The 11,744-nt window shown below is 43.3% G+C and overlaps 1 protein-coding gene across 5 annotated transcripts in view; it reads right to left on the bottom strand.

The window, feature by feature from the left end:
* Positions 1 to 702: 702 nt before the first annotated feature.
* Positions 703 to 11,744, bottom strand: part of LOC102381682 (H(+)/Cl(-) exchange transporter 5) — an 87,365-nt gene continuing 76,323 nt past the window's right edge. For 3 of the 5 annotated variants that reach the window (XM_006036218.3, XM_025192466.1, XM_006036217.3), the window contains exons 10-13: positions 9,965 to 10,151; positions 7,398 to 7,796; positions 4,101 to 4,317; positions 706 to 3,102 (exon numbers count right to left, since the gene is read on the bottom strand). In XM_006036218.3, coding sequence (XP_006036280.1) covers positions 3,012 to 3,102; positions 4,101 to 4,317; positions 7,398 to 7,796; positions 9,965 to 10,151 — 894 coding nt within the window. In that variant the 3' untranslated portion in view covers positions 706 to 3,011. Of the gene's footprint in view, positions 3,103 to 4,100; positions 4,318 to 7,397; positions 7,797 to 9,964; positions 10,152 to 11,744 lie in introns of all 5 variants that reach the window. The other 2 variants (XM_025192469.1, XM_025192468.1) reach the window with 2 other exon arrangements.

Genomic DNA, 11,744 nt, shown 5'->3' with positions numbered 1-11,744 from the left:
GGCCCCTCTTTTCCTCTAGTTTTTTCTTTCTGATCTGCAAGAAATCCCTTATCAGACAACACTCCTGGCCTTTCCAAGAACTTGGTCCCACCCAGATGCATGCTGGCACCATGCCTGCTAAGTTATCTCACTTCAAACTGAAGTGTGCAACTGCTTCTACTTCTTCCAACACTCAGTGATTCGAGGAGCCTATCATCTGGTCTACCATATAACAGCTTCTTACGAACAACCTGCTTCTGGGAGCCGGAGTCAACTATGCGTGGGTAAAAATTAAGAATTCCCAACTCACATATTTGGTACTTCATCTGCGGCTCCAGCTGCAGGGGAGGGAAGGAGGTGTCACATGATTATATGGGAGTTTTAACTGCCCTATCTTTAAAATAGTTCTATCATGATTAGGGAGAACAAGCTGTAAAGTGGGAGCTCTTAACTCTGGCACTAACTGCAACTAAGTCTAAATCTCATGCATTTAAACTAGTCTCATGATTATCCAGCACTTGGGGTTAGCAATGCTGAATTCAGCATTTAAGTTTTCCTATAACTGTCCTTGACAAGGGACAGACCTTCAAGCCATTTTAACCATTTCTAAAAAGGGTACACCATATAACATCAGCCAAAGAAATAAGATTGGGACCACAGAGTGGGTGGGTGGGCTGTGCGACAGGCGTGTGCATGTGTGCACATGCACGAGTGCGCACAAGAGCTTGAATTGAGAATTTACAGCCATTTGTCCCTTCTTGGGCCTGCAGTACCAGAAAGGAAGAGACGCACTGCATGGGTTACACACAACACATTTGTTCTCTATATGATTATAACTTAATCAAAAATAGTGTTTTTAATAGCAGTTTTTGAAATCAGACTTGCACAGCATTCATTTGTCATGAGACTGGGGACAGTTCTCTGAAAATGAGACAGGGCAAACACTCAATGATTAGCTTCATGACAAACCCTGAATACAGCTCACTGAAGCATTCAAGGCTACAGATGGGACTAACAAGCATTCTTTCTGTAATAAAAAAGGGAACATAACTGTCTCCTGCCGAACAAGCAACATTAGAGACATTCAAGGCATTTATTTCCAAACAGAAGATAATTATTGTTGATAACATTTTGGTCGGCTGACTCAGCTTTACTAAACAATATAATCAGAGTAGCAGACATCATCATCTTGTTAGGATGCAATGGCAATTGCAAGTGGTTTTGAAGCTGATATAAGTGTTTTCCAAAAGAAACCAGTTTATTTATGTTAAAGACAAGTTCTAGCACTTCTGGAAGGTACCTGCCAGCTCTGGAGAGAGGAGTCCTACTTACCCACAGACCAGGTTTATCATGGGCAGCAATACTTTGTTGGATGGCAGGCACATCACCTCCTGCCAACATGCCTGAGCCCTGGTCTGAAGGAACCATCCCTAAGGATAAGGAGAGTTTACTCCCTATGGCCCTTTCAGGAAAGGGTGCCAAGAGGGGCAAACTTGTCCTCAAGGTAATGGTTGTTTCAGTGGTTCAAGGTTTGTCCATCTAAGAAATGGATTAAAAGTTCCCATTAAGTTGTTAGTGTCAGCCCAATTTTTGCCCATAGCTTCTGACAGTTCAGCTTTTGACTCACTTTACATGGACAATCGCCTTTTGTCCGCTTTGCTGAATTCCACTGCCAATCCCAACTTAACCTGACCTGGTCTGAAGTGGCTGCTAAAGTGAAGCAGGCTGGTTTCTGACTGAATCTGCAGTGAACGGTCAAGTGATCTCATTAGCGGCACTCTGATAGAGTATGGGACGCAATGATTTTAGAAGGACATTTTGGGAAGGGATGTGAATTGTACTGCTGGAGTGGTCATAAAGGGGTTTTTATTGCATAGTTGCTGGTAATAAGACCAAGACAGGAAGTGGTGACTGTACATAAAGTGGCAGTGTACTCAATCCTACAGACAGGATTCCATCCTGAGTTAGACTGCAACAGAGAGAAAGGAGGCTGGTCACATGGTGCATGCATTCATGTAAACATTGTGGATACAGGGACTTCCCACAGTCATATCCTCACAACATAAGATGCTGCTGATTAGGTAAGAGGTCAGTTGTTCAATAATCAAATGTGATTAAGGATTACTTGGAAGTGCAGTAAAAACTAGGGCAATAATTTAGAACTGTCAATCATTTCAATTAATCATTTTTAGAGAAGTCAAGGAAGAGAGATCCTTCAGTTTAGGAGAAAAGGGGAGTTACAAGAAAGCAACCGATAACACCTTCTGTTCTCCTTTGGGTACTTTTAGGGAGTAAGCCACAGAGGGAAGTTAAATACATTCAGAGAAGACCAACCAAAATGAAGCAACATTCTGATTAGAAACAGAGTACAGCTTCAGTAGAAAACTTTTTTTTTTTTTTGCTTGAAGCAGCAAAATAAGTTTTCATTTAGCTGGACAGTGCATAAAGGAACTAGTAGATTTCCCTTTAATTCAAATGTAGAGTGGAGAAAGTCACCCTAACAATCAGCTCTCATTTTTTTTTTTTTTTAAAGCTTTTAAAAGCAAGCACCAGATTTCTATTTTTACCAAGCAGCTATCAGGAAGCAATGGCCCTTACTTATGACTACACCTTTCTCAGGCAGCCCCTGAGTACTATGTGCAGTCATCCTCCTCTTCCAAGGCTTCTGTAGACTTAAGACTGATACTTTTTTTTCCCTCCCCACATTAGCTATGAAAGCGTTCAAATAAAATAAAAAAAGGAACAGATTTAATTCTGTAGCATTTTGCTTTTACTCCTTCATGGAATCTTTCCAATGCAACTTCACAAAAGCAATATAATAAAAGTCTTTTCTTCTAAAGAGAAGATTAAATTTCCACAGATTATGTAGTGCAATTAGTTATCTTGTAAAAAAAACATGATTATCTTCAGCTCCATATAGTGAAAATCTGAAGATAGCTCCAGGTTCTCAATAAAAATAGAAGAGAAAAATCCAGGGTCTTTTACAAAGTTCCTTTTGTTGTGTCAAACACACAATTCCTATGGGTCTGTTTTTAATTGAAGAGTATAGAATCTGGGTCTTGGTTAGCCATTTGTGCAATGTGCTTTAATACATCCTTTTTGGTAATGATCCCAAGTAGTTTCCTGGAAAGTTAACAACAGATCGTTAGCATAGCAAGTCCTTTCCCCAATCCCTCCTAGGGAGATGATCCCTGTGATAACAGTATCTCCAATGACAATTTTAATCCATGATAATCATAAAAAAGTTTCCATGGCTTGGAATGCTACGAGTCTACTCTAATGCCAAGACTTTTCAGATGAAATGTTGAAACACCCCACTGTAGTATTTCTGAAACATTCAAAAGATTTTCTTTAAGCAACTGAAGCAAACACATTTGCCTCCAAAAAGTTTTTACAAGTCATCATTTTTACTCATAAAAGTTAAAGGATTCATGGACAACATTATTAATAGTATTCCTGGTTATGAGGGACAAGCAGTTTCAGTGATGTATCTTAACTCTTCTTTAAAAGCTTTTGGTTAAACACCCTTTGTCAGGCTGAGGAAGCGTCTGCAGTTGGTCTGTGCTCTTCCTGGATGAAATAGAAGAAAAAAAAAAAATCTTTCCATCCAGGAAGAGCACAGACCAACTGCAGATCCTTCCTCAGCCTCACAAAGGGTGTTTGTACCCAAAAGCTTGCAAAGAAGAATTTTTCTAACTATTTTAGTTGGTCTAATAAAAGATATCATATCTTAACAAGCAGATCTATAAACTCATTATTAAATAAATTTCCCCAAACCCCTTCCTGGCAAGTTTTTAAAAAATATTCTACCGTGTATTGGCTAAAAGCACCCTAACAGGAACCAGTATTAACATTATGCACATTGCTGGGGCTGAAGTAGAAAATATTATTTGAACTTGTCCCCCTGCTTTTCTTCAACATAGTGATATTTAATATTTTTACCACATGGTGCCATGCTTCATGGCTTCAATATCCCCACTCTTTGTTTACATTACTGCCTTTCCCAGAAAGATTTACTGTTTCAGAACAGCTTTCTGCCAAACTGTGACTGCTCTTTAAATCTTTCTGTGTTTTGCTGTTCCTAGTCAGTATCCCACTACTCACCCCTGCAGTGCTCTTACCCATTGTGCGTGACAAGGCACTGGCGTAGTCCTAGCTTGCGAAATATATCCACAACAATCTCCATGGGTGTTTGGTCTGTCACTGTGAAAGGACTCAGGTCCAGGATACTCCTGAGTTTGAGCATGGACGGAGAGCTTGGAGGCAGTGGTGGAGAGTGGTCAGTAAAATAAATAATTGAAGTGCTCACAATCCCATCCTGCTTCTTCCTGGCATTTTCTGGATGAAAGAAGTTGTCAATTATAAAAGATATCTGAAGCACAACCTTTAATCTCTCTGCCCCTGCTCATATGGCAATCACCTCATTCAGTTATCCAAATGAGTAAGTAGTAGGTGCTCGTCTCAGGCCATACAGCCAACAACTTGCATAGGAAGACAGACTGACAGTAATTCTATATCATCAAATGATTATCACAGCCCTCATGGGAACCAGGGTTGATTATGTAGTTTAAGAATAGGTCAGACAAGGACTTGTATGGGATGGCTTGGATAGGGATGATCCTGCCTTGAGCAGGGGGTACACCAACTTGATTGACCACCTGAGGTCCCTTCCAGCTCTTCTCTCCTATGACTCTATGAACTCCCTTCTGCTGATAAGCTCTACTTAACCACTGCACATTGTTTTAAGTTCTACGGCAAACTTAAGCATTCTGCCTAAGTTTTTGGTGCTGCAAGACACAGTGTGTCACTTTGCTGCTGCTGTAGAGACACCAGGGGTGTCAGAGATGCTAGTGCTAGGCTCATTACTTTGCAGGAGCAGTTACATGCCATAAGAGCTTACATTTCAACTGCAATTTTAAAAGGATCTTTAATATGCCCATCTTTAAAGTTTTCATAAAAGGATAAAATGAAATCCAAGAATAGCCACACAGAATCTGTATTCCTATCCACTAATTACATATGATCCTTTCCAGATTTATGAGGAAGAGAGGTTTTAATGCACCTTACTTTATGGACTCAGAGTATGGGCACTTGATGAGAAAAACATTTTCTTTGCACAGAGTCCATGCATCCTGGTCAAGATTCTCTCCTTTATGAACAGTTTATTTTAATGTGCATCAGATTTGTCTGCCAACAAAAACAGATCAATCTGACAGTAGCCATATCAGAGTCCCAATTCTTTTCCATTATTGCCTACATAGTCCCTAGGCTAGAAGCTAACTTGACTTCCAAAAATCTGAATTTGTAACATTGATTAAAATGTTTAGCACTTAGATGAGGTTGACAACTGGGACTGAATCCTGTTCTCTGACATGCACAAAAGTGGACTGCTGTGCATTTTTAGGGAAAAGTAAACTGTTCATTTTGAGTTTCTAGAGATTCATGATGAAATGAAAACAAGAAGTGTCATGTTAAATCACAACCCAGCCCAAGGAAGGAAACAAAATCTTTGTAGTAGACCCTTCCTGTGTTTCTTCCCCTCTCATTGTCAATGGCTAAAGCACTTGGCATGGCACAAAAGAAGAAAAAAGCAAGAGCAGTAGTTCCCATATCGCAAAACAAGTCTATCACAGAGAGATGACCATTGAAATCAGCAGAGATTTGTATGCAACTGTCATACCATTCATGCTGAAAGCAGCACTGTGGACAAAACTGGTTAAGGCTTAAGAGTTAAGTGTGTTCCTCCTTGACCCATGTGCTCAACTGTTCAGCTGAAAAGATCTCATCCCATAGAGTTCAGCAACCTATAGGATGGAACCCTGGGATCTGGCCTGTGGATGTAGCGCTTTGGCAGCAAGCACTTTCTCCATGCCACAGAGGAGAGAAATGGCAATAGTGGATGCTTCCCCCATGCCACAGCAGGGAAAACTGGTGGTAGCAGTGGCTGGTTCCTAGCCCTGCCCACCCCCTCTGACCCAAACTGCATAATTTCAAGTCTTAGCCTGTAAACACTGCTGACTACACAGAGGATAACAAAAGGTAAAATGTGCAGAGCCAGTGCATGGGTTTATGAGGCTGGAAATAAACAGGAGAGAATACAACAGGTCCCACAGACTTATGACAAAGAAAGGTCTCCTTTTTCCCCATTGGCTCCAATCATGGCCCAGTACTGAACTCTGGTTTATCACAAAGCAGCTCATGCTCCCATCTAAGTGGCACAGAAGCAGAAGTACAGACATCATGCTAGTCTCAACTTGTCTTCAGTATGGTAGGGAGAGGTGGAAGCCACTTTTCACCCCAGCCTTTGTGTCTGGAGATTCGCCACTGCTGTCTCAAACTGCTTTGGATGTGGAGAAAATACTCTCATTGCAAGGCTGCAAAGCTACAGTGAGACTTGCTGTCAAAGATAACTTTTTAAAGTACTTTCCACAGTTAAATCAAGATAATTTTAGATTTTCGCTGGGGAGAATGTTTAAATGCCATATCAGTGTTCTTTAAGAGTTTAGGAATTAAGGGTGTGTACACACGAAATGGGGGCCCTAAATTGAAGCAGTGGGTTTTTAAAAACACTGCTTCAATTTAGGGCCCTTTAAAGCCTTATGTTGTGAACACACTTGAACTCAACTGCCTCTCTGGCAGTGGGGAGGGGAGAGTGAGCTGCTGGCAGGCAGAGCGGTCCCTGGGCTGCGGGGAGGGCTGGAGCTTACCTCTGTGGCAGCAATGGCCCACACCAGGTGGCACCCACCCACAGACACCCAGCTTGGACGGTTTTGGGGGGGCATCGCAGCCGCGGAGGGAAGCACCAGGGTCCCACGCAGCTCAGACAGGCAGGCTCCAGGGAAGGGGGGGGGGGAAAAAAAAAAAAGATCAGGTTCACCGATTATTTTTTCCCTTGGGCAGAGCCTGCCTTCCCAGGCTGTTGCCAGGCTGCCTTCAGAGCTCCTGAGCTGCATGAAGCCTGGTGCTTCACTCCACAGCTGTAGGGCAGCAAACAAACTCCTCAGAGGACTTTTAGTTTGCTGTACTCCAAGTCATCTAAGGTGCATTACACTGCCAAAGTTGCTACAGAGGCTGGAATTACTGCGCAATGTGCCACCGATGTGTGCAAACACCATTAAAGTGATGCAAAAGCATTTAACCTGCTTTAAAGTGTCGTGCACACATGCCCCTTGCTTAGTCTACACACGGCCTAAGAGTAGTTGCAGTGATTTAACTACACGTGTTGAACGCTACCTTGCATACTAAAATTCAGAAAACTATATGGTACATGGCCCTAGCACAGATGGTCTACAGTGGGACTGCTCACTGAATCTTAAAACCATGGTACTGATAATTTAGAAAGTACATATGGAGGTGGCAGTCAGAGGCTTCCAGGTGCAACACTTAATCCATGTTGAACTGTGTCTTTCTGCTCTTACCTATTGAAATGATGAGGTCTCTCCTGAGGACAAAACCAACAAGCCTTTGTGACTCCCGTGACACAACAACTGGATAGCCACTGTACGTGGTTTCATTGATTATGACCTCCACATCCTCTACAGTCATGCTATCCTGAGTGATGACAGTCAGAGGAGGGTCATTCCGTCGTGGCCTCATGACATCCATTGCAAGAGTCTTGTGTGAGAACTCCTCCTTGGCCTCTAGGAAGGGATAACCATTGAGGCGAATATGGGCATCATAGATGCCTTCCCGTCCAATTGCATCTGCCACCCACTTGCTGGTCATGGCCGCTGCCATTAGAGGAACAATATACTCCAGTCCACCAGTAAGTTCAAACATAATGACCACCAGTGACACAGTCATACGGGTTACTCCACCTGCAAAAACAAAACACAAGGTTGAAAGCTTCTAACACACTTCAAAAAATTTCCAACAGAAAATCCCTTCCTTACAATGGGTATTGAATGGCTACTTAGCAAACTATTTAAAACAGGCTCTGCTATGAGAAGGATGCACTGTATGATCTCATTCTGCCTACAGAGAAAACATTTTCAAAGTTATACTGGAAAAAGCATTAATATAAAATGCTGGTTTATTAGAAATGTCCATACTTTCAGGCTCAACTTATATTATGTTTCTGTCTGGATTGTAGGCGACCTTCTCATTAAGCTGGTTTTAGAAAAAATGGTTCCAGTGTCACTCTCTCATAAAGCACTACTCTCAGCTGTTTTTTTCCAACATGCAGACGTAGCCAAAAGATACACATTTACTTGATAACAGAGCATACTTGTGATGACAAGTGTGATCAGATTCTGTCCTATGTGGGATGGCAGATCCACTGACTTGCAAGATTCTCTCCAAAGAGCTGTCAGAACCTCTATAACACGCCTGATATTTATACCTGTTACAATTATTTTGAAAACATACAATTATTTTGACAGCATACTGCTGTTCCTCAGACTTGGTATGCTGGACAGCTGATTACTTTAATTGAATAATGGAAAAGTGAATTTGCCACAAAACTACTTAATTGCACAATAAATGTGTGAAGCCTTTCAAGCACTAAAACAAGTACATAACACTTTACTTTCAGAGGCCACTGTATCTCCACAACAGGTGACATTCTGACCTGGTCAAAGAGGCCACTTTCACTTGCTTTGATTACAAGAGGAAATACAGGAATCTCCACCTGTTTTTGTTTGGTATTGGTCAGCCATTTTTACGACTGTGAAATGCAAGTTTATGCATCTTAATACTAAAATGTTTTCAATGAAGACAAGTAACAAGTAATCACATCATTTTCTGAACTAGCAATTTGAGTGCTGCTTGAGTCCCCAAGGTTTTATTCTATGCCCCCTAAATTGAAACAATGGGTTTTAAATTGAAACCCACACTTTCAAATTTTCCTTCACATTACGGCTAGAAGCCCGATCCTTTTTTATTTATTTATTGTCAGAACTAAAGCCTGTCTGCAGGCGGGGGGCAAGCCGCCAGGGGCCAAGCCGCCGAGGTGGACTGAATGGCCCCTGAGCTGCAGGGGGCTCCAGTTCTTCCCTCCACAGTGGCAGGGCCCCCAGGGCTGCCTGGACAGGCTGCTAGCAAGCTAAAGGTTCCCCAGCTTAGAAGCTGCACCTGGATGGATCCAAGCATTCCCCAAGCCCACCCAGGGAGCAGCCAGGCACCTGGCTGAAAGTAGAAGCAGCAAGGAGCCCAATACTTTTTTTTTTTTTATTTTTTTTGCAGAGCCTGCGTGGCCCAGAAATGCAGCAGGAAGGTGGTTGAGTATGTTGATGGCTGGAGAACATAGCAGGGATGGTGTGCCTAGGCAGGCTCAGGGAAGCTCGGGCTTGGCAGGCTTACAGCATCCTGTGCACGATGCCTGCCACTTTCTTCTGCTGCCAGAACAACCAGCCGCCCTCCTGCCACTTTCCCAAGCTGCCCCAGGGGCAAGCCAGCCCATTCCCACACAGTTCCAGGCAACGGGGACAGTGCACTGAGCACTGGAAGCCCTGGCAAGCTCAGGGAAGAGTTGGATCCGACCAGGTGCTGCCTCCGAGCTGGGACAGTCCCTGGCCCGCTAGCAGCCGGCCCAGGGAGCCCAGGGGGGGCGCCACAACCATGGAGGGAAGGACCAGGGCCTCCCACAGCTCAGGAGCCGCTTGGCTCACTGGCAGCTTACCCCCGCCCCGGCTGCGGGAGATGCAGGCAGGCTCTTCTGAATTAAAAAGAGGATCAGGTGCCTGCTGAAGGCAAGTGGCGAGAGTCACAATCCTTTTTTTCTGTGGAGCCTGCCTGCCTCTCCCGCAGCCAGACGGCAAGCTTACAGATGCATTATTGCAAAACTGCATCCAGATGTAGTTTAGTTTGCAACGATGCAAAGTCATTTAAAACTCCCAAAACTGGCGCACATGTAATGTGTGATACTATTAAGCCACACAAATTACGCTTTCATCATGCGTACATCGTGATGACCATCACATGTACAAGCACCCTCAATGACTAACAGTAAGTACTACATCAGCTTAAGTAAACACATATTGCTTACCTAGACATGCAGCAGCCCCAACCATTGCATAAAGTCCAGGAGTAATGCAGTCAGCCCCTTGACTGCACCAGCCACTGAAGATAGTCCAGTCATGGTGATAGTAAGCCAGCTGCTCCATTCCTACTCCTAGTAGTCTACCTACTATGGCACCAACAGCCATACTGGGGATGAACAGACCTGAAGGAACCTATCAATAAAAACACATCAGTGCATGGTAAAGGAGACACTGCTCAATAGAATAGAGTATACACTGAGGAGTAACAGAATTAGAAGATGAATACAGAATCACATTAGCAACAAGTTATGGCTATTACACAAGAATATCCCCTGGTCGCACCAAAAGGTTAGCAGTTGGTATGCATGCTTTTCCTGCCACTGTCCCCTATGTGAACTAGTGAGTATATTCACATTTTTCCCCAGAGGCTCCCTGGACAATACTTCCCCACTGCAGCCACATTCATTCTGAAGTCCTTACATACATTGGATTGACCTGCTGCTCACTCCCAGGAACAACGGAAGGCTCGAGAGAACCAAGGACTGACCATGTAAGAAAATGTGACAAGCTAATTGGAGAGATACTGTGCCTTACTCCGCAAATAAAGGAAAGGTAAGTCTCCATATCCCAGAGGAATGTTTAGTTACCACACAATGTCATCTGTCTCTTACACAGGCACTTTTAATATTCATAACCCTAAAATAAAAGTCTAGTGTCTAGCATGCATAAAAACTCTAGCTGTTGCTCTTAACATATTTTTTTACACGTTGAAAGAGACATTTTGCTGGTGAGCTATGTAGACAAGATATTCTAGAGTCTAGCCTGATCCTTTTGTTCACTTCCTATTTGGTTTGTGTATGAAGTCATAATCAAGTACCTCTACATTCACGATTTACTACTGATCTCAGGTTACTACTGCTCTGCTTTCAGGAGTTTCTAATAAACCATTTTCCTATGAGAATTAATGAAATAGCTACACACACACTACTGCTCCCCACTGCCTAAATAGCTTGACAAGAGCTGTTTTGCTGCTTGTGAAATGACTCATTTGAAATTAAGTGACCTCAGAAAAGGTTCTTGCCAGAACTGGGCATTGGTTTAGCAGCAGTTATGGATATAGCTGTGAGAATGCCAATGTCATCTACTGCAATGTTTAGAATCATGTTTATTTGAAGCATGAACATGGGTCGCCAGTGTGACGAGATAATAAGCAAGGCTAACCGCACTCTGTCTTGCATTAGCAGGTGCATCATGAGTAGGTCTAGGGAGATGATTCTTCCCCTCTATGCAGCATTGGTGAGGCTGCAACTGGAGTACTGTTTTGGTTTTTTGGGGGTTTTTTTGCAACTAGGGGCATGCAGTTTTGGGCACCACACTTCAAGAGGAATGTGGATAACCTGGAAAGGGTTCAGAGAAGGGCTACTCATATGGTTGAGGGTCTGCAGGTAAGATCCTATGAAGACAGGCTGAGGGACCTGAATCTCTTCAGCCTCCACAAGAGAAGGCTGAGAGGTGATCTTGTGGCTGTCTACAAACTCCTCAGGAGGGGTCAGCAGGGAACAGGGGATGATCTGTTTACCAGGACGCCCTCGGGATTACCAGAAACAATGGCCATAAGCTGAAGGAGAGTAGATTTAGATTGGACGTCAGGAAGAAATTCTTTATGGTGAGGGTTGCCAAAATATGGAATGAATTTCCAAGGGAGGTGGTGCTTTCCCCTACCTTGGAGGTTTTCAAGAGGTTAGACAAGCACCTGGCTGGGGTCACTTGACCCCAGCACTCTTT

The sequence above is a fragment of the Alligator sinensis genome, unplaced genomic scaffold, assembly GCF_000455745.1.
Source record: "Alligator sinensis unplaced genomic scaffold, ASM45574v1 scaffold495_1, whole genome shotgun sequence".
NCBI lineage: Eukaryota > Metazoa > Chordata > Crocodylia > Alligatoridae > Alligator > Alligator sinensis.
The sequence above is the reverse complement of the archived record's forward strand: the minus strand, read 5'-3'. Positions and strand labels throughout refer to the sequence as shown.